Source organism: Pseudopodoces humilis, chromosome 4, assembly GCF_049639895.1.
Source record: "Pseudopodoces humilis isolate 2021_Gansu_Grassland_sample_001 chromosome 4, ASM4963989v1, whole genome shotgun sequence".
Lineage (NCBI taxonomy): Eukaryota > Metazoa > Chordata > Aves > Passeriformes > Paridae > Pseudopodoces > Pseudopodoces humilis.
Window position 1 is genome coordinate 57,695,713 of NC_142203.1, and position 24,140 is coordinate 57,719,852.

General features: G+C 37.4%; 1 protein-coding gene across 1 annotated transcript in view; it reads right to left on the reverse strand.

The window, feature by feature from the left end:
• IPO11 (importin 11) overlaps positions 1-23,557 on the reverse strand; it is an 80,407-nt gene extending 56,850 nt beyond the window's left edge. Inside the window, exons 1-11 of the mRNA XM_014260457.2 lie at positions 23,479-23,557; positions 22,927-22,995; positions 20,280-20,379; positions 16,424-16,507; positions 15,996-16,139; positions 12,553-12,653; positions 7,763-7,835; positions 4,209-4,412; positions 2,313-2,445; positions 1,322-1,380; positions 465-513 (exon numbers count right to left, since the gene is read on the reverse strand). Coding sequence (XP_014115932.1) covers positions 465-513; positions 1,322-1,380; positions 2,313-2,445; positions 4,209-4,412; positions 7,763-7,835; positions 12,553-12,653; positions 15,996-16,133 — 757 coding nt within the window. The 5' untranslated portion in view covers positions 16,134-16,139; positions 16,424-16,507; positions 20,280-20,379; positions 22,927-22,995; positions 23,479-23,557. The remainder of the gene's footprint in view (positions 1-464; positions 514-1,321; positions 1,381-2,312; positions 2,446-4,208; positions 4,413-7,762; positions 7,836-12,552; positions 12,654-15,995; positions 16,140-16,423; positions 16,508-20,279; positions 20,380-22,926; positions 22,996-23,478) is intronic.
• Positions 23,558-24,140: the final 583 nt, after the last annotated feature.

Sequence of the window (24,140 nt, forward strand, 5' to 3'; positions counted from 1 at the left end):
TTTCAAAATGAAAGAAGAGCCAGAGGTAGCCTGATGACTGTAGTATAATGAAAGTGGTAAACAGCAGTTTCCCTCTCTTCTAAAAATGAGGCTCAATGCCCAGATCAGCTCTCTTACCAAAGTACAGGCTCCTGAACTCAGGAACTTCATCAAAATATCAAAATTACATAAAACTTATTTAAAAATAATAATCTTCCTGTTCAGTTTAGACATCTACTCTTGTAAAAAGTGTTGTTGGAATATGACACCAAATACAATTTTGGTGTGATTTTAGTCCATTGATACAAAAAGGGACTTTTATTGAATTCTTCTTTGATAGTTTCAGCAGCATTTAAAGAAATATTTTCAAATTATACAGAAATACCTTGCAACTAAATGATTATTGGTGATGCACTAGCCTGTATATTTTCATCCCCCTTCTAATGTTTAACAATGAATACAAAGAAAAATACTCAGATACTTACTACACTCCAGAAACTGTTTGAGCCGTTCAAATATAGCATGTAGAAAACCCTGAAAAACAAACATGTCTTTGAAAGATCAAGCTTATTCTGCACTGTACTATGAGAACAAAGTTATGTCAGATTGAAGTCTGACAGATATCTGTTAAGGTCAGATGTGTTACCAGCTCAGACATGACTTTTAACTGAACTCTTTGATTATTTTGAACAATTTCCTCAAGAAATTAACCATTAGCTAATAAACAGACTACACAGATGATCGAAACTGACCTTATTAGTACCACATAAACAGCATAGCAGCTCCAGTAGAAGGAAGGATAAGTACCTACAGACATGTCTTTTAAAATATGCTTATCCAGTTCTACCCTGTTCTCAACTTCCTGTCATAGGTCATAGGTACTCAATTCCTCCAGCAAAACAGGCAGCACTGGAGGTTAAGGAATGTGCTTGGGTTTCTTTGTCTGACACTACCCTCTCCATGAGCTGCAGACCACAGGCTTTTATCTCAACAAATAAATGTGATACAACAAGCATGTCATCACCTTCATCACTAAATGAAATGCTTTTAACTGGGGGGCAGGAGAGCAAGACATCTTTCGGTAAGCAACAAGTGTCACCATCATGTGGTGTGTAAATTGGAAAGGGTGTCTTTTCTTTTTTTAAACATGATGCCATTAATGTCATAGTGCTTAGAATCTATCTAGGATTTGAGAGCTCTTGACTGATGGGAGGACAACTTTGAGAGAATGTTGCTTGATCTTCCTTTGCATAATACAAATGTGTGCCTTTTGACAATTTTCAAACACAGCTTGTCATCACAAAAGATTTCTAATCTAATCTAGAACTAGAAACACACTTACCATCACCTCTGCATTCCAATGGGGTTCTACAAAGCCATGGACCGTCAGTTTCCGAAGCACTAGAAGAAACAATTAGTTGTGTAGCTATCTATTAGCTCTTGTTTCAACAAATTTCAGAACACAATTACAATTCCACTTGCTGTGCCTTTCTTTCAACTCAAGGCTTTAAAAAATACATATAATTTTAGGTCCCAGATGCTTCATCCATACCTAATATTCACCTTGTTGAAATTACTTTAAAATACATGTTGTGTAAAATAATGAAGAGAACTCCAAAAATTACTCAGTCAGGAAGAATTCTGCCAAAACTCTAAGTATTCAACTCCTGAAGGATCCTGCAGTAGGAAAAGGGCCAAGTATAGTTAAGTAAGGCTCATAAGCTACTTTTAAGTTCTCTCAGGTTTACCACTGCCAGTAAACTAGAAAAGCTGTATGCTGCATCTTCTGAAACAATTCAGGACGTGTATTATCTACATGTATTATCAAAAATCTCAGTTGTTCAAAGCAGCAAAGTAGTCAGGATATGCATTTACTCCACTCATACACCTTTGAGCACCAACCTAAAACATAAACTAATGGCTAAGGCTAGCTTTTCACCAGACACAGGGTGAACTTAATGGAACGAAACTTGTAGTCCAGCTTCCTGAATTAAGTGCTAAAGACATGCAAGCCTAAATTACAACAAACATACGAAAACATCCTGTTATGCCACCCACTTTCCAACCTCCTAGACATTGACTTCTTACAACATGCACAGTGGAATGCAGTTTCTCACATACTGAGAAACAAGACTACTCTCTCCCCCTTCTGCATGAGCAACCCTCCTTCTGCCTTGCTAACAGTACACGTAAAATAAACCAAGAATATAGTTATTCCCAACGGGCATGGCTTTGGTATAGAGAATGGGAACTATTTACCAATGAAGCTATACACATTCCCCGTGAAGAAAATTATTTGATTCCTTACCCCTAACATCATTCTATATTATTACCTTTCAACGACAACAAGGTCCTTTCAAGTGAATTTGCAGCTGCAGCTTCATCCCCTGTACAAATCTGCTGTAGGAATGTATCCGTATGATGATTCCACAAGGAACATGCAAAGCTATAAATACTTGATGTAAGCTGCAAAAGGAAGGTCAAGAATATATTTTGTTTCCTGAATTTTGCTATACCATAATAAATCCCAGAATTTTAAAGGCCGGTTTACAGTATTAAAATATTTAATCCAGCTTCTTGTATGTATTGCAGGCCACAATGTTTAATTTGCTTTTTTTGTTGTAATGAGTTGTACTAATCTAAACATATTTTCAGAAAAACACCTTGCCTTTATTTGAAGATGTTATGATAGCCGCACTGTTTCCCTGACTACTTGGGTCTATGACTCTCACCTTAAAGAAAACCATTTAGGGCTCCTTTCTTACCTGACTTTCAGTAAATACAGCTGTTGCTGTATAATATGGTATGATGCTTCAAAAAATTATCAGCTTTCCTCATCACCTCTCCTCCCACAAAAACAAGCTGTCCAACTTACAGTTAAATTAATGTGTGAATCAGGTTACTCTAGGACATACTTAGCAGTTACAGGTGCAATAGTAATGAACAATGCCTACTCCAAAACTAGCTTTATTGATAGCTACAAACACTTTTTCCCTCAATGTTTTTAAAGCACAAGAATGAAAAATAGTTTCTCATCAGGTAGAACTGAACAAATCTCAAATTTAATTCATATTACAATTCACACACAGTGCTTAACATACAGAGATACCTGAATTACAAACAGAAGATGAAGGTTTTCTCACTCAGTTACGGTAGCACACGACAGCTTCATAATTATGGAAATCTGCACTTAGTCTGCTATTCCTTATATTATGGAGTCAAAAGCACATGACTTGTTTAATTAGTTGCTTTGACTGAGTAAAGGTTAGTAAAGGTCCTATTTACAAGTCAGTCTTCAATGCCTCAGACTCCTGATGGTTATTTCACCTTATTGATTACATAGACAGAAATTTCTACAGAGATAAATAGGTAAACCTAAATAAACAGTCTTCATTTTCAGTGCTCACTCTTTCCTTTAAAATGAAGGAATAAACTAAAATTTAAAAAATTAAAGAGTAACATATTTGGAAAAAATGTTTAACTCACGAAATTCAGTTAACTGTATGTCTTAGTTTAGGGCAAATTAGGAAGGAAAACTCCAAATGGGGATTTCCCCAGGGAAATGCCCCTCCCCACTAACTGGTCCGGGAAAAGAAAAAAAATTCCTTAGAGAGAAGTGGAAAAAGCTGTTTATCCACATCCAAATGGGTTTGGAGATGCATGGCCTACAGCCAAAGTTATATCTGTGTTCTAATCAGTGGATTTTTACAGTGGAGAATATAAGCTGAATGACATGAGATTTTGCATTTGCATTCACATCTTGCCTTTTAATTAACTTGTAAAGATGGCCTGGAAAAACCTCAAACACATTCTTGCTGATGACAAAAAACTAAAATAGGTAGTAGGGAAGTCTAAACCCTGGTATTTCTTAAAGATTATACTGACTTAAGAATTCAGCATACACTTCCAAAAAAACTCCATAAACTCCTAGAAAAGTAAGATCATGTACATCACAAGGCTGATATGCACATACTGTTCTGTTGATGAAGTTCTGCTTCTTTACACAAATTAAGACAACATTCAAGCTGTATGCAAAATTAATAAATATCTCAAACATCTCACCCAGAAAGTGACTTCCAGTTATTACAGTATACAGATACCCACAAGATAAGAACACTTCTATTCCAGCAGACATTGAAGTCCACAGACATGCCAGCTAAACTCAGGAAGAAGTGAGCATGTACAATACACAGTTTGCATGCTCTACAATACTGCATCACATTACTTACATCATAGAAAAGCTTCCTATCTGCAGCAAGCCGTTTGGATGCCAGGGTTTTTGTAACATGGTAAAATGTAAGTAGCGCCCTGTGCTGTTGAAGACCATCCTGCACCTTCACAGATTCTACAAGAGTGGGTATAAGTTCTGGCCATTGCCTTGGGCAGTCCACTCTGGCAACTTTAGCAATCAGTACAGAGATCTGAGTTGCTATCTGCAAAAAAAACCAACAGACATCACTAAGTCAAAGGGCATTTAGCAAATGAATAATGATGACATCCACAGCCAAACAAAACCTGAACAAAAAAAATATAGTATGGATTGTTAGATTTTTGTGTGCTTTTTCTCAAGCTGTTTTTAAGTTTGCTGACTGCAAACAATTGTGGAGAAAAAGTATTCTATTTTATGTTTGTAGCAATTATTTGCATAAAATACTTGACTTAATACCTTGTTAAAAATTTACATGAAGATCAGTAACTGTATTTATTCTAGAAATCACACAAAGGAAGAAACAAATATTTGGGAACCACTTTTTACTTACTGGTTTTTCTATCACTTTCCATCAACATACACTGCTGAATACACATTACCCTTAATTCTGCCCTAGCTGACTTTTAGATAGAGCTATTCCTAGCCCCAGGCACATGTGTACATATATGTAAGCCTATGACCCATCCCAGTAAATGGAACTGAGACTCTTTTGCTCCAGATCTTCCAGGGGTGCCTGCACCACTCATACTATCTGACTTTGGTTGCTTGGCCCACATCCCACTCACACCAGTCTTGCCAGCAGCTGGAACCTGGTCCTTGCAGCACACACACATGATGAACAGAGTGAGATTACACTGTAAAACAGGTAAGGGTTGCAATCAGATTGCAGGACAGACAGTGGTCATCAGGCACAGGGTTTCTTCAGACACAGGCACAGACCACCCATGGTTTATGCAGGACTGGCCCTTCTTATGCCCTCTTTTGCTTTATTCCACATTTGGCCGCTGTGCAACTCCCTTCTCCTAGACATCCGTAACATATTTTTTATGGTCCCTCAAAACCCTACCTCAAATATCCAAATATTTCACATTCTTGTTTTCCCTGTTCTTACCCCATTCTAACTGGAAAGGTCCTTGACTGGATTAGTAAAGCAGGCACCTCTCCTTCAACACACTAGAACAACCACACTTCCAGCCTGGGGAATAAGTCACCTTCTTAGGCTACCAGAATGAATCCAAGCGATTTACAGACCTAAGAAGGATAGAGCTATGCACTTCTTTACGGCTTCCTGAGCTGTTTCATCTGGAGTCTGACAACCCCACCAAGCCTTCTACAGTATTTATTTTACAGTATTTATTCCTACCACGCTGCTTAATGAGACAAATTGCTTCAGGAAAATGATGCCAACACTCCCAAGGAAGAGTTGGGAGTCCTACCTTTTACCAGATCAAATTACTTTAATTGACAGAGGGAGCAAATAAAGTCTTCTCCCTATGTGGTACAAAAAGCAACCTCCCAGGAAGGCCAAAAGTACTTCTGTCTTGAGGACTGACTTTTTAAATGGGGAGAAAGAAGAAAAAGAATTTGCTGTCATACATTTGAAGAAGTGCTTTGTTCCACTGTTCCCTCCATATGCTAAATATCTTTGGAGGGCAGGGAAATTATGCTCTCAGCAGATGGTATGTTCTCCTTCTCTTCCCCACCCACCCTGGAAGCCAAGTTGTATCATCACATCTCCATACTATGCGTATTTCTCACTTTTTTGTGTTGTTATTCTTTCTATACAAGAGTTATAATTTTTTCTGCCTTCAGTGATGCAAAAAGCACAAGCAGATAGCAACTGTGTTATGAACTATGTGTGACTGGAAATGTGCAGTTATCAGGAACACAGGATATCAAAACTCAGACATATCAAGCAGGCTGGGAACTAAACGAAAGATTCCTCTGAAAGGACACCTCAGGATACCTACAACAGATTGGGAAAAAAGAGGAAAGAAGGGGATATGAACTCTGTAAACATATTTCAATATTGCACATAATTGTTTGGGCAATTACTTAGACCGCTACCATAATAACAAACAGAAGTCTCCACATCTTAAATTACATCCCAAAAAATGTCTTAAGGACACACAAATCAAAACATGAAGCTACCAGTCTTTAAAATGCCAGTTAAGATGTTCTAATCTCAACTGCAACTATGGTCAGAGAACTCCAGAACTGTTCATTAGGAGTGGCATTTTTAACTACAAAACATGCTATGCTGTCATTTTAGCAGGAAAACTGATCAAATACTAATGAATGTATGGAAAAAGTATTGATAAAAAGTTTTAATTGTTTTACAAACAATATAATTAGTATTAGATTTATAATTAATTTACCTATTTATATGTGCAAAAAACATACATCAAAATTAAACATTTGATAAATTATATGCTACCTTGAAGAAGCATAAATGACACACATTATTCAGCTTGACATACTTTACAGTTCTTTTTGGTTAAAATATAGAAACAAGTAATATTTGGTCATATTGTTTACATTGAAACTATAGCTGCAGAACACATTTTACAATACTTTATATACTTCTTTAAAAATTGCATTTGCAATGAAAATTTTTAACTCTAGTCAAAATTGCCATTTCCCAATGGGCTTCCACAAAGACTACATTACGCAGACTTTGATAAATTGCTCTAATCCTAGAAGTTACATTAACCCTGTGAAGAAATCCAAAAAAGTTAAAACTGTCTGCAGAACAGAAGTTTATTTCCAAGGCCTTTTCTTTTTAATCTTTACATTATGCCTATCATTTCTGTACCTCCTTGACAAAGTTATTTAAGATCTAGCTATACTTCCTTGCAGAATCTTATACTTACATGAAGAGGTCAGCAGAAGTAAGACTAATTCATCTAGTATGGGCATATTCTGTTCCTGTAACATTAGTTCTGTACTCAATACAATAATAAATTCTTATTCTAATCAAGATCAGGGCCACTGCTTACAGTTAGCCACTTTATGTAAGAAAAGACACTATCACACTGAAGCTTCATTAAGCTTATTTAAATTCATAATGCTGTAAACTAGACATGTGACAGCAATACCACTTAGGTGGGTTTATGTAGCAGCAATCTCAACAGCTCATTCCTGCTATGCCACTGCCACACTTCCTTGTATGGCCATGCTGGGAGTCAGGTAAGAGAACAGACACAGCTGAAAAAAACAAAAATCACTCGGGGTAAGGTTATTTTTGAACTACATCCATTCCCTGAACCATTTCACCAAATGGTTGCATGAACAGCAAGGGACAACAAACCGCCACTGCAACACCAAAGAAACAAACCACAGAGACAAAACATGTTGTTTCCAAGCAATGTGGTTCCATAATTCAATGAATTATGTTAATTTTTTTTAAAATTCAATATTTCTATGTTAAAAGATCTCACTTCAAGATCTGTCTGAAAAGCAGTATGTAAACTGCAACTTTATTATTATACTTAAATACTTTGTGAAGAACAAAACCAAGCTATCTATCAATACAAGCATTTCTTGTGAGAGTAACAAACAGCCACCACTAACCTGATTCACTGGCTCATTAAAGTTGGTGATAAGTCCAGCACGCAATGTAGTTTTTTCTTCTTCAGAAAGAGCACTGCCAGGATAAATTTATTAAAATATTATTTTCAATTAAAAAAAAGTATTATTCATTCACTAAAAATTCATATGTAACTATCAAAAACACTGTCAAAATTAAAGAACATCCTTTGTTTTTCCACTATCTCGACTATCTTTAAAAAGAAATGCAACAGTGGAAAAAATACTTAGAAGGTATTTTAGTCTCACATTTTTGAGACCTGAAGTGACCTTTTTAAATATAAATGTCAAAAGAGTTGACATATTTGACAGAGTGAGATACACAGATATATAGTGAAAAAACACAAAACTATACAAAATACAAACAGCTCGCTCATAGACAATTGCTATACTGTTATTACTGCTAGAATTGAGGATTTGAACATGAATTTGCTCATGTATACTAATGGACAATGGCCAAGTAATGTCCAGAATAAGGCAATCCCTTTACCAGATGACAGCTCTTTTCGTAAAAGCATTAAGTCTTTTCTACAATAAATTCTTTTCTACAAACAAGTAATACATTTACACTTAGAAGCACAGACCCTTTGAAAATTATACCTTTGTGCGAAAAGTATGTCAATACATTCTCCATAAAATGCTGGGGAAAATAGTGAGCAGGGCAAATTCTAGGCCATAAAGGTTAATTTTCATTCAAGTGCAGCATTATGGTATCTTAATATTTCATTTTAAGTGACCTCTATCTCTTTAAGACTACAAGTTATTATATGATATCACACCCATATTACTTCAGAATTTATATGAGTCATGCAATTTTCTTATCATTTCCAGGCAGGACACACAATACATTGTTTTAAAAATGGTTTTTTTGGTATTTATAAATTATATTATTATACTATCTGGTAAAAAGAAAACTAAAACCAATCCAAACAAAACGCCCTGACACATTTTCATTTACTGATTGCACCTAGAAAGCTGTTTCTTCTTCATAAAAAGCCTGTAAGTTATCACCCAAGGTTGTTCAGATTAAAGTTTCAGCTAACATTGACTTAGAAGCATGCATGCAAACATCACATCTCAGTGAAGACTAGTGGCTGGAAATTAAGATTAAACCCACCAACATAATCACTTCCTCTTGTCTGACATCAGGCACAGATATTAACCAGCTAGTTCTATATACTGAGGTTTAAAATTATGTCTAAAGCTCCCTAGAGCATAGGCTTTACACTAATCTAGACAAATACTAAATATTAATCTCAAAATAATAAAAAACAATCGAGGCAGGAATTGCCATGAGAACAAATATTTGCAAAAAATATTCTAGTTTTCACTTTCCCTTCGCCCCTGCACAAAACCCAAGTATTCACCATTTCCTAGATCAAAGACTTATCATTTGAAGTATAGTACAGAAGGGAGCAATTCATTTTTTCACTGGTGACTCAGAACTGTACACTAAGTCTTATTTTCTAAGTTAATTATAGCATTCAGGAGTCACAACTTTTTTTTCTATTTTTTAAATCAAGATGCAGGCTTTAAGATTTTTTCCGCATAAAATTAAATTATGCCTAAAAAATTTTGGTTAAAATTTACAGATATTTCTGAAACAGTAAAAGCTTTTCTGCATGTAACTATTTAATATATTTAATTTAAAGCCACAAGATGACATTCCAGGAAAATAAATTTTTGTGCATTTTTCTTTTATAATAATAAAATGCAGTATATAATTTCCATGCATACAGGCATCCTCCAAGTGGTTTCTAAAACTTAAAAGCTGTTATTTATAAAATTTAAAAATCCATTCTCAATTAAATGTAGGTTGTATAATATCTCAGTTCCAGAGACAATAGAAAGCACCTAAAAACCTGGTTTGTAAAGAAAAAAATACTGTTTTCCTTTATTACTTCATTTACTTTGTTTGTGAACAAGACCCCTGGCCTTAAACACTTTTTCATTATTATATTAAACTTATCATATGCACAGTCTAACAGCAGCAAGAATTCAGTTCATTAAGTATTGTAAATAAAAACACTGTAATTAAGTTTTTGCCATTGCAGACAAAACAAAGAAAAGAATTCATGAAGATGAACGCCTCAAGTACACAAGCTTGCGATAAGCAAGACTGGAAAACAGTAATGAAAAAAAAAATTTAAGAAATGAGTGCCAAAGCAAGGGTCACACAGCACTGTGTGACAGAGTCCATAAGGGTTTGCCAGACCCTTAGAGGTGGAGAAACCCAGCATTTAAACAACGCGAGAGTGACATCTGCCGGAGAACAGGGACACCCCCAGCCCCTGACGGAGACACAGAGCAGCACCACGGCCCCCAGCCTCCCTTAACACCTTGCAAGAAAGCAAATTCCACAATTACATCTAAAAAAGTTATAGGAAGGTGAGAAATAAGGAAGAAAGTGCCTTACTCAGCCAGATTTCCCTTCAGCACTGAATTATACATGCCCAAAAAATTAAAACAACTTCCATCTACGCATGAACTTCTAAGTACTAATCTTCTATGTTGTAGTCTTTCACAATTTGCAAATTCAACATTACTTTGATCTTTCCCCGTTGCATGGAAAAATATATACTCAAATACCTAAAAAATTATTTTGGAACTTTTTTTAAGAAAGTCTGGTATTTTAGATTTGGATTTCTGGCTTATGAAGAGTCATCACGCAAGTATAAACATATATTTGAAAAGTATTGTTAAAGTTGCGAACATGGTACTCAAATAAGAGAACAAAGTCCCTGAGAGACATGATACAAAAGTAATTGTCTGTAAAATCTAAAACATGGTCAGCTCTTGAATTCAAGACAAACCATTTGTGAAGAAAATAAAACACATACAAAAGCATCCTGTGAGACCAGGTTTTGAGGAGGCTTCCAAAAATTTTAAAAAGCAAGACTAAATTGTCCCTGAAAAGAGACTATGACAACTCCAGCTATATGAAAAGCTGCCTGAGAAAGCAGGAGGGAGGAAGTTCATAGGCTCATCTTCAAATTCACTCTCACTGGAAAATGCAGTTTTAAGCCTGATCTGTATCTTAAAATATGTTTTGATGTACTACTATGTATGGATGGAGAGGGGACAGCTGCTGAAGTGAGACAAGAATTTTGCAAAGACAACAAAAATGCAGGCTCTACAATGAAGCCTTCAAAAAATCACAACATTCAAAGTATGATTGGTTCACAAAAAAATCAACTGAGAATTTAGTTTAAATCAGGATTTCTGAAAATGACTTTCTAAGAGAAACATGACCTGGGTGAGTGTTGACAAAATGTCACATCTAACAAATTTAGAAAGAAAAACAGCTGGACAGACAAATTTAGTATGCATTACTCCACTGAATCCTCAACATCAGCCAACAATTCTTAAGATTTATTTTATTCTTTAATTGCATTAAATTAGTGGCAGAAAAATTAGAAATGGCGAAAAAGAGGGCTGCAATGGAAATTTAATATCAATTTAACCCATGGAATCTTTAATAGTCAAGAAAAAAATATTTTTAAATTGCATTTAATTTACATTACATTGAAAACTACAATGTACTTTTTTTCAATGTAAAACTACATTGAAAGATTTTTACTTAATTTTTACCTCAAACATAAAAATCCTAGTCTTTAGTTCAGCAAGAAATAAACTATGCTTTTTTACCAGAAATGCTACTAGTGTATAAAAATATTAACAACTTGAAACAATGTTTAACTTCTTCCAAAAGGTCTTGCAAAGTACCAGAATTGTAAGCAGAATCCTTTAACCAGAAGTGCCAAAGATATATGCCATCTTTCACGAAAAAGAGGTCATTTTTCTTTCACATAAAGAATCCAAATACTTGCAGATGTTTTGCAGTTATATACTAATTCACACATACAAATACTCTAGCGCTCTACACAATAATGAAAGAGTCCTACACCACTTAAAATGTGCTGTGGATACAGTATTTTATAATTTTTTCCTCTTTTGGCAGATCTTTGGAAAAGCCCACAATGCAAGGCAAAATACACTGAACTATCTCAAACAATCAACAATGAAAATCATACTTTGTATCATAACACTAACTTAGAATTGTGATGAAGAGAAACTGTACCTAGAAATCCATCTAGTACCTTACATCTGACAGTGACAGCCCCACTTATTACTAGCATGTAAAAGAAACTGAACACTTGCAGGCCTTTGAGTTCTGGAATTGAAACCCTTCGTGAAATCACACCTGTCTTTAATGGAAAAAAAGACTGGGAAGTATATAATTCTATGGGTTACATATTAAAATGGCACTTTTTGTAATTTTTAAATAAATTAAATGGTGCTCATGAAAAGCATTTATATTTCTCATATTCTTTGGAGAACTCTTTGTCATGCACCATCAGAACAACAAAGAAGTTTTTAGTATGATAACTACTTCCTCTTTCCCATGTACACATTCAATATGAATTGGCTTAAATAATATGAAATGTCTCTCTTGCTCTCCAAGAGACTACCTTGCACTTCTTTCACTATCAGTAAATCCAGGTGTTAATGTCACTTACTGCATCACTTCAAAACCTATTAACCATGAAACAGCCTTCGAACTCAGTTCTCAAAAGTAAATCATGAACAGAGTCACAAAAATCAATATAAAGACAAAATGTTTTATCAGCATGTCCTGAAGTTTGAAGCATGTTGTTGGTTTCACCATAAATTCTAAAGTAACTTCTATGAACTAAGGATGTGCTGTTTTTCCACTGTGGCAACCATAACAAAGACAACTTTAAGACAGTTAAGTGGAAGAATGCAAAACTTACTGTGGTGCAACCCGTCTCCAGTAGCGATCAATTCCATTTTTAAAGTACAGCACAGCTAGCCATCTTACATTCACATCCAGGCTATGATTTGTAAAGATATTCTATTTACAAAATAAATAAAAAAAAAAAAAAAAAAAGAAGTTAAAAATTGCTCAAGACACCACAACTAAGACAGGAATTGTAGCAACATATGCCCTGGTATGTGCAGAAAGACACATACCTCTGTGATATGGGTATACATAAACAAAAAGTCTTAATCATTATTTGGTAAAAAAGTGACAATACTGTGCTAAACTAATTTTTAGAGATTAAAACTATATTTATCCCTAGCCCAAATTTTGATTTTTAAAAAAAAACATATAAGGCAAATGTATTGCTAAACTTGTCTGGCAGAGAAGAAAATGTAAGGGTAGGTAATTACTACATTTTTTATATTACATATATATATATATAACATATATAGGCAATTTTTATATTCTTTAATGATGTGACTCTCAGAAGTTTGCACCACTGTAGAACACAGTAATGCCTTAATCTAGCCAGAATCCAGTCTTCAGGTTATTTATTCATTATGTTGTCATATGCCAAGAACCATCCTGTCTAAACAATACTGTTTGTAAAACAGTGATCTGGTAGGTCTGCAATTCTCAAATTTGACTATGCTTTTTCTAGGAAATTAGTTTCTACCAGTAAAAAGCTATCTATCTACAGATACATACATACACACACACATATGTATCTATCTATGTATGCTTTATATGTATGTATGTGCATACAGACAAACACAGAGGAGTTATTTTGTACGGTAATGCAGTAAAATTAACCAACCAAGAGAAACTAAAATAAAGGTAGGCTATTGAATCTCAACACAGGTACTATGCTGAACAGCAGTTCTCTTCCCTGTTTTCTACTGCATCAGATGGATCCTTCTCAAGGGGTGAGACATCATTAGTCCCTCCTTTAGAGAGCAAGCATGTGTGAGCTCAGTTCTTACTATACAGTGCACCACTTGCATTCATTGCTCTTATAAGTCCACTATGAAGGGACCTAAAAAATGCAGCGATTCTGGTCAAAAGCATCTACTACTTTTGGGTGCCATGCCTGCAGATATATAAACAAACCTTTCAAATAACTCAGCACTGTAGAAACCTGGGACCTCATTTTCACTATGAATTCAAAACCCTAACTTTCTCTCAAAATCTATTTCTAGGAATAGTAACATCTTTCTAGAGGTAATGGCCAACCCAACATACTCCAATCACTAGAAAATAAACAGACTTACATGCCAACAATGACATCAACTTCAAAACTAGCAAAATGTAGAAAAATATCACAAAGGTGGTAGCCCACCAATAAATACCACACAATATGAAAATGATCTGTATGTAAGATGCCCTCCTTCCCCAAAGCTCATTTAGGAAGACAGACTAATTCTCTAAAAGACTTGACCTTCCCCAAATGCAACCTAAGCACATTAAAATATGAACAGGTAACTTCAAACACCACTTCCATATCACAATAAAACATTTTAAAATAAATGAAACAGGGGAAACCCGCACTATCCATACTGAAACTTCCACTGATGTTACAACTATTCCTCTCCTTACTAAAGTATTTAGCAGAAGCAAAAAAAGAAGAATCTAGGCCAGGTCTGGATAAAAAATGAAAAAAAAAAACCCCAAAAGAATCTACACAGAAACCAGTAGAACTACTCTTTATACTCTGTATCTTCATGTGAACTTCCTAAAACATGAAGCATTTAATGTAACACAGTAATGCTGTCACAGAAATAACAGGAATGAAGCCAATATACAAACTGATGTAACTTGTACAGAGATTCTTTTCAAAACCATCCAATTTATCTCTGAATCAAAATAGAGATATGTTGTATCTTCAAGAGAAACACAGGAAAGTAACGATAGCAACTCCACTAGGTATTAAAAATGGTAGGATCAAAGATCCATGTCTCTTGCTTATGATTTTTTCTACTCTGATTGTCCCAGAAGCAAGTGTATCTCACAGTAAGTAATTATATTACTTGCCACATCCCACAGATATCAGCTCTTATCCACTCTCCATTTACATTTACCTGTCTCCCTGCACCCTTTTCTGCTCCACCAAAAAGGTGGAGTTTCTCTCCCAGACATCCCACCTGTCATGATCCGTGTTAAACAAAGAAGTAAACACTTTACTTATTTGGTTTGGAAGACTCTGTTGATATTTCACACTTAGAGAAAGGATGATGTGGCCCCAACAAATCCACCTAACCATGTAAAAGGAATTATCAGACTTTGATCCTCTCTGATAAGCATCTAAACCCCTGAATTTTTAGTCCTTCTATTTAAAATTAACTCATATCTGTTCCAGTAACACCTGTGAGTGCTCAACTTGTCTGCATCCTGAGGTGTAAGGTCTCAAAGCAAACACCCAGAGGAAATAAAACGTCACTAGCAGCAATTTCTGCTGTTTCCAATCAAGATAATTTACCATCACAGCTACACTATGACAAAAACAGGGCAAAAAAGGAAATTTGACAGCTTAAAGTATCTTCTACTCCTTTCCCTAAATCCTCGGGCTCAGCTTAAACTTTCCAAACAAATGAGAGGGTCTACAGAGAACACAGCATGTCACCCTACAAATCTGAGTCATTCAATCTATGCACTGAGGCAAGATGTTTGTAGAAATACATTTTATCTGTGTCTTTAAGACAGTTATAAATGTATGCATAGATATTGGAGAATAACAACAGTGTTAACTTTCAGGGGTCTTTGCTGAAACGGTTTAATTTCTTTTTTGATGGTGTTGTCATCACTTTGACCATATTAATGCATCCATTTCACTAATGGTCATAGTACTTTTGGAAGTATTCACCTTCCCCATTCCAGGATCTTACTATCATAGCCAGGTCAGCTAAACTACCAGGAAGTCTCCCTCTACTAACAAGAAGGAAAGGAATCCCAGAGAGGTATCACACAGTGCAATGGAAAGCAGCATGAGGGAACTTCTATTAAAATGTTCATAAAGCATCACCTCCACAAAAAAAGAAAAGGTTATTACTGCTTTGGTTTATAAAAGGTCCCTGTCTTTTGAGGTAATAAAGGCAATTCCTTTGACAAGGGCCCTCTTGGCCTTCTACCATCTAAAATTCACAACAGGCCCCAAAAGATTTAGCACTACCACCTACTCATACTGCCAGAGGCTGGATTTCCACCTCTTGAATGCTTGGGAAATGAGACACAGACACTTTGAGACACAGTGATGACAATGCCTATCACTGTCTTATCCTACCTACCATATCCTTCAGCATAAGGATTCCAGGGGCTGGACCGTGACAACTCAGGGCTTGTCGCAGCCAAAGGTCACACACGGTTCAACTAGGTTCTAGAGAAGTACTCAAAATTATTCATAGTGCTACTCAGTAGCACTTCTCCACTGTATCTTACCAACAACACTGAATAAAAACCTGGCTGCGTCTCCCACTGCTTCAGTTGTTCCTCAGCTGGCTTCAACACTGCAGTATCTTGGCTAGTAGCTTGCGTCAAGACTTGCAAAACAACAGTGCTAGCACTGTTGAGATCCATGAAAATCTGAAAAAAAATAAAAAAGGAGAAAAAACACTTACGGAGAAAAACATAGCAAACATAGGCAGGTATTTTCCACTCATTATCCAAACATCCCACACTCATTTTTCATTAGACTACACAGTGTAAAGATAGCACGACACCCACTCACAGGCAGTTTTGGTACAGAGATAGAACTATTTGCTTTCAGAAATCTCTCAGCCGAAGAAGCAAGCATTAAATCTATCATTACAAGCACATTTTCTAGATTTCAGGAACTGCAGGAAATATTTTGATTGTAAAGTAGTTACCTCTCTTGTGAAGCACAGCAGTAAGAGCAAAACTGCAACTAGAGATGATTACTCAGCTGTAAGCAGAGTAAACCATGGGGTTGTCTGAAAGAGGCAAAAACACAGATTACTAACATTCTTGCATTTTATTCTTCCTTCAAGAGAGAAAATGACACATTCATTTAGTTAAATTCTACAATCCAAGTTCATCAAAACAATTAATATTAATTAAAAAAGTAAGCATTAAGTCTCACAATTAGTTCTATGTGAAACAGAATTTTCCTCAATATATTTGGTTTCCTTTTTATTTAGCATACAAATGCTGACCAGCTGAACCATGAATGTGTATTGCTACATTTCCAATGTGTTTACATCCTTATATACCCTTGTACTCTATGAAGGCAAAACAAAACACTGTTCTTCAGATGGCAGAGATCACATTTATAATGACCACAGAAATGTTACAAGAAGGAAAAGGCACATATATGAAAGAAACTATGAAGTCCGTTTTCTGCTTATAAATAATGACTGTTCAAAGCTTACATTAACTTTTAATAACACATGCACACATAAATATTCGTATACATAGGTTTTCTAAATAAACAACAAAGAACAGCTTCCTTCAAAGAGAGAGAGGAGGAGGTTCAGGTTGGGCTTCAGGAGGAATTTTGTTATGGAAAGGATTGTTAAGCATTGCAATGGGCTGCCCAGGGAAGTTGTACAGCTGTCATCCCTGAAGGTGGTCAAGAAATGACTGGATGTGGCACTTAGTGCAGTGGTGTAGCTAACAAGGTGGTGATCGGTCAAAGGCTGGACTCAATCTTTTCTAACCATAATGACTCCCTGATTTGCTTTTGTTTAATGGGAAAAAAATGTTTATTTTTCCACCTTCAGGAAAAAAATCAAGATTAAAATTGTTACAGCAACAAAGTAAATAAGAAAGTGGGAGAAAATAAATTTATTCTTTAACATTGATATTAATATGGTTTAAAATTCTGATTTTTTTAGAAAAATCACCTTAAAAATAAAACTAGCCACAATAATGAAGACCTTTTATACCAGTAATAGCATTGCTCAATTGAAAAAAATAACCTATTACACCCCTAAAAAAACAGTTCTTCAACTCCAAATCTCCAATCATCCTCAACAAAAGCTGACTAAAATTTGAAGGTTCTAAGGTTGAAGAAAGTTTACTTTCAAAGCCATGAAACACAAAATCACATCTTTCCTTACAGCAATAATTGAACAGGTGACTCTATTTCTGCTTTATACTTCCCATGTGAAGAATCTTCCAGCCTTTCTGCTTTAACCAGTTGTGCACAAGGCAGCAGAAGGGGGGTTACTATAGGGGTATCTTCTGTGAAAATCTGCAAGAAGCTTTCCCCATGTCTGACAGAGGCAGTGCCAGATGGCTCCAGGACACACCTGCCTCTGGCTAAGGCTGAACCCACCAGCAACAGTGGAAGCACCTCTACGATAACATTTTTAAGAAGGGGAAGGAAAAACCTGAAGGCTTTTGCTTCTACAGGAAATTCATATGCTTCATCTAGAACAGTTCTCATTGGAAGACATACTTATTTAACTTAGTAAAATGCAAGCACAAAAAATAGGTGACTTTTTTTTCAGTTTCTTATTTCAAAACAATCAGCTGGCAGTTCTAAAGACGACAACAACAAACAACAAAAATCGAAGTAAAATATTTGCTTCTTTTTTAATGTTTCTCATTCTTGAAGAGGTTTGTACTTCCATGTAAAAACTGGAGCAGCTACTGTTTGAACTACTGCTCAAAAAAAAAAAAAAAACCTGCAAGAAAAATCAAACTAAGCTTAGTGGGTCAGAAAAAAAACTTTTTTCAAAACCACAGCAGATACCCAGGTCAGGACATTTGTACATAATGCTGGCCCATCATCCAGATAACTCTGGTTCAAGGATTTTTTATTAAGAAGCAGGGAATTTAACAGCCCTCAAGATTTACTCTTCAATAAATTTGCACAGTAGCTTTTTGATCCCATGTAAAGAACAGCCCTAACACAATACTGGATAAGGCTATCACAATCCAAATAGAAAAACTAAATTAAAAAATAATCTCCCTGAAGATGTGTCACCTTTTAGATAAGGTTTATAAATACTGTAAAATATTTAAGGAAGTGGTATATTCTGTATGACTTGGATAGCAAAAAATTAACTGGAAAAACATCTAATAAATGTGTAGTAAATGCAAATGACAGAGATGTAAAAAAACCCGTCTATTGCTACTACTTTTTAAAAATTCCTCTGAACAGTTTCTGTTTTCTTCTAGTAAGTCACTAGTCTTACTTGTATTAATCTCTATTTAAAAAAAAAAATAGAAAATAAAAATAAAAAATTTCAAGAAACTATTTTGAATCAATCCTTACTGCATAAAACTCAAATTGGCAGTTTAAGCTAGGTACAAATAAGCTAAAACAAACAGCTACTGTCACCAAAATAAGCAGTGTAACCTTCTGCTCCTCCCTGAACTTCTTAAATACCCAAAGATGGAAGGAATAGGAAAAATGCAGGTTTTGATCAAGTTTTCCAATCATTTTCACACCTCATTGCTAGACAGGTAAATGTGCTAGGCACAAAAAAGCAGGCAGAACAGTAAGCAGCTTTTATTTCATGCTCTTATCAAAATGTGATGTAAACTTAGAACAAACATACAAATTGTGACTGAGCTGTAACTGCCCACAAAAAGGCAAAAGGCAGGGGGGTGGGGTACTGGGGGCACACACAACAAAAAAACCCAAACAAGGCAGAATGTCAAGCCATCTAAGCACACTGTCCAACAGACATCAGAGCACACTACAGGAGAAAAGAGGAATATGTGACTTCCAACAATGTCAAGCTATTACAGGCTCAGGTCCTAGCAGGTAATTTCAACTCTGACAAAGTCCTTCCCTTCTCACCAACAAGATTTCTATGGGGAACTTATTCTCTGCATGCCCCCTGTAAAAACAATCGACTCAGCGAGGGCACCAGCTCCTATCTTAGTGGGAAATGCTCAAAATACAGTTTCAATTACTGATATGTAGAGATGCACATGTGAAAGTTATACCTGCAGACAGACACAGCTGTACTTCAGGAGTTTAAACCAAGATGTCTCCAAACTCAGATGGCCTCACACTGCCCTCTTTTTTTTTATTACCCTTTAATTGATGAACTGGGGCTCTTCAGACACTAATTTACACAGAGGATACATAGATGCTCTTAACCCCAGACAACTGCAAAGTCAATGAATATTTGCACTAATACTATGGGATAGAGATAGTCTTCACCTCTTACATGTCCAACTTCACTGTTGCATGGGAAAGGCAAAAGCGGCATAGGTTACCCCAGAGATTGGTTAAATCACAGGGACGAGGACTTTCTCCATATTTCATGGGACTTCTACAGCTTTAGTCACTAGGAGGTGAGTATTAAACAGCTACTGTCTTTTGGGTACTTTCAGAGACATGAGGCACATATAGAAATTTTGGCAGAGTCTGTTAATCTTATAAGCAACATATTCTTAGAAGGAAGGCAAGGTCTGCATTTGTGTCACAATAGCCAGAATTTCCAGGTTTGACTACTGAGCAAGGGTGCAATTTCCCTTTCCTTCTTACTGTCAGTCTGTGTCCTCACAATAAACACTGAGCAGCATCAGGAATGTTTGTTGCTTTCTCCTGCTTTTCTGTGGTCCACACCCACGGCTATAACAACCAAACTGTACACAAACATTTTGGAAGAAGGAAAGGAAATCCCTTTTCACTAGAAAGTGTTCAATGCCATCATTGAACGGCAGCAGCAAACCCAAGCATGACTCCTAATACCAATGCCAGAATTCTGTCTTGCAAAAGGAAAAAAAGACTATCCTCACCCCACAAGGAAAATCTGCTCTCCAAGATCCCTCTGGATATGACAGTACTGAACTTGACAATGGCATTCAGCTGTCAGGAAGAAAGCAAGCGCAGTTACACCTAGAAAAAAAAACAACACATCAAATGCCATCTTTTAGCACAATGAGTTAATATCTTCAGAGACCACAAATAACAGTAACAGTTCCTCAACATTATCATCCAATGTCCTGCTTCCAAACTCCATCTTCTTTAAGTGGCAAAATTCAAGTCTCATTTCTGCTCTATTCTTTACTCTTTAATTCCCTTTTTAAGGGAGTATCTGCAAACACATTTTAACTTTCAAGACTGTTCCAAGTGTCTTAAATGTTCTAGTTTTATACTAGCCACACCAGTTTAATGTTTCTCCTGAACAGTCAATCCTTCTGATACAGACAAAAAGGTATCTAGGTACTTTTCCCATCACACTAAAATACATCCTAATATTAAAATGACATTAGCTATGAAATCAGTGACTGCTAAACATCTGAAGGGGTACAACATGAAGGATTTCATCACTAAACACCTCCCTACTTTACTTTTTCCGAGAGAATGCAGTGTAATAACTCACTCATATCCAGACAATTAATTCCGTGTATTTTTGTTCTCTGTTGTTAAGAGTTCAATTAATTCTTTCTCACTGTAAGGAGGTGCAAGAATAAATTTAGTTACGATTTTATGAAATCAGAAGAAGACAAAGCCAAAAACCTCTTCAGCAAATACATTCTGGGCTTCTTCAAGAGCACAAGTGGCTCTGTGGATGTTGTTATCCTTCTTTATGTAGTGTCTGCAATGGCTTCTAGGACACCATTTCCAGTTTGGTTCCCACAGTTCTCCCTTTCCTCAGTTTACGAAGGCACAAGCTGGAGAGAGGCCAGAGCTACTAGGATAGTGTGTAGTCTAAAGCAAATTATCTGTGAGGAGAGTTTGAGGACTTGTTTAAGACAGTGGAACCTAAGGGAGACTTTGCAGACACTTTAAACTAACTCCCTGAAGAGTGTTTACAAAAAGGATTTGCCGCTTCTTACCAGCCAATGATGCAACTAATGAACAACTATAAAGCTACACCCTGCAGCTCTGTAGGTTCCAGCAGAAACTCAGGACTGTCTTTTACAGCACATTTTTTTCAATGAAAACAGGGAAAACAAAGTTCCCATGCTGAGAAGCCACAAGAACTCCTGAAATGAGCAACACAAATGCTGGCATTCAGTCATGTGGACATAATACATTAGCAAGGATACTGCCACCTTCAGGAAATGTTGGTAGTTACCCTGATGTCCCTCCAGCCTTCTACAAACTTTTCCATTAATCTCTTTTCTTGCATTGCCACATGCCAGCAGCCCCACTGAGGAGTGCACCCAAAAGAACTAAAACTATCCTGGTTATTGAAAGTACTACTTAAACTCACTAGTAACTACAGCAATCACCAAAACCAACACAATGATTAATGTTAAGCATTATTAAGATATTTCAAAACCTACATTGTTAGTTTTTCTTTATGTAACCAAACAATCTATAGTTTGCCCAATTTAAGGCATAGTAAAGAAGACAAATGAAAAGCTCTGAGCAGAGAAGATTCAGAAGTGGTTTTTTTCCATACTGCTAGTGACAGAAATACAGGAGTAGAATTTCCAAAATTTCATTTTTACAAGAATTTAACATTGAAACTAAAACCTAGTCTGCAAAGGTCTGCAAAAAGCATGCAGAAGATATGAAGAATACAGGAACTAAGAACAATGAGGTCCACTGTAATAAAGGACAGCAACAAGCAAGGCTAGCAACAATGTTAAGGAAAGTCAATCAGATTATATTACAAATTCAGAAGAGAAAAATTCACATTAAACTGAAACCATCAAAGTGACCAAAAATTCCCAAGAGAAGAAACAGGGAGTAAAGAAATAAGTGAGACAATTCCAAGGATTAACTTAAAAATTACTCTGCCACAGGGTTCAGTACTGATTATATAGAAAAAGCCAAATGGATATAATGTAAGAATATTTTTAACATTTAATAGTAAATTTCTAGACTGACCAATACTACAAAGTCAATCTCATTCCTTTGACTTCTTTACCTAAATTTACCTAATTTAATGTATTTTCATAAAGACCTGACAGACCACTTAAGAACAAACTAGTGCCAAACAGCTGAGATGAAATGCAAGTTTCAGTCAACCCTCATGCTCTGGAACAGGTTTAACCCCTTTCATTTAAACTACAGTTAAATCCCACTTTGGGCGGTACAGTTTCAAAATGTTGTATGTAAAACACGGGTGACAAAAACTTCTATGATTTATACACATTATAGTAAATGCCTTCCATGAGAACGGTGCAGTGAAAGATTGAGAAGAAAAAAAAAATGCAGTGACAAATCTGTATGAAGTTTCAAGAAACCAAACTCCATGAGGAACATGCTATTTGCAAACACTCAGCAGTATCTTATAAACAATAAATATAATTTAATTCAGCAGCATTTTGTTGATGTGCTCTGTGGGCTAATTTAAAAGCCATGTCAAATATGTTACGGACTTGATGACTTGATGGGAAGCAGCATCACTACTGCACTACGGGCCTTGTTCTCGTACTTCACACACACTGCTGTCTTCTACGGTAACGAACTGGAGAAATAACTCACCACTGCTGCACTGAGCCTGCCTCTGATTAAGGGAAGACTGCTCTGCAGAAAAATCTGATGTTCTTCAGCCTGCAGAAAGAAAACAACCACCTAGAATAAAGGCCAGGACGGGCCCCTTCCAGCAAAAACAAGTTCTGTCAAGTTAACGCCTCATCTTTCCTCCCATGCCTTCCATTAATTCTATCCTGACTCAAAACGGATTCAAGTAGAAAGCGGGAAACTTCCGCTTCCCTGGAATTAGGTAACAGTTATTTCCTTCCACCTCCGAGCAGGCCCCTTGCCGCTGTCAGTACAATAGGTAAGGAAGGCCCCTCTGCTTCAACCCCGGGGCGGTGCCCCAGAACCGGCACCGTGGCGGGCACTCCACGCCGGTGCCGCGTCGGCTCGAGCACCTCAAACGGGGGCACAGCCGGCGGAGCAGCAGCGCCGCCCGCAGCAGCAGAGCCCCGAGGCTGCGTGCCCCGAGCCCTGACTCGCCAAAAGCCGCCAGCGCCTTTACCCCCAGCGCCTTTCCCCGCCTCGCCGTCCCCCACCCCCCGGCCTCCCACGAACCGGGACCAGCAAATGCCGCGGCGGCACCACCGCCTCCCCGGCGCGCGGCCCTGACGTCACTGCCCCGCGCCGCTCCACCGGCAGAGGCGGGACGCGGCGGGGGAGGCAGAGGCGGGAAGGAGGCGGCAGGAGGCGGGGCCGGGGACGGAAGGAGGCGGGGCCAGGGACGGAAGGAGGCGGGGCCTAGAGCGGAAGGGGGCGGGGCCGGGGGAGGCAGAGGCGGGGCCTGGGGAGGCGGAGGCGGGGCCTGGGAGGCAGAGGCGGGGCCTGGGGAGGCAGAGGCGGGGCCTGGGGAGGCAGAGGCGGGGCCTAGAGCGGAAGGAGGCGGGGCCTGGGGAGGCAGAGGCGGGGCCTGGGGAGGCAGAGGCGGGGCCTGGGGCGGCGGAGGCGGGGCCCCGGAGCACGGTGATGTCTGTCGGGCGGCAGCTGCGCGGGGTTCGTGTTCCTCATGGGCGCAGGATCCCATGAGGAATTCTGCCGCGCTTGGCTGATGTGCTCCGGGGGCGTTCTGGGCGGCTGTAGCGGCGCGGGGCAGGCCATCACGGACATGTGTGGTGTTTATGTCAGAATATATATATAAAAATATATATGAGAAAGTAAAGCGAAAAATAGAGAAAGTACTTAAAAAGAGAGTATACTTTATTAGCGTGCTTAACATATGA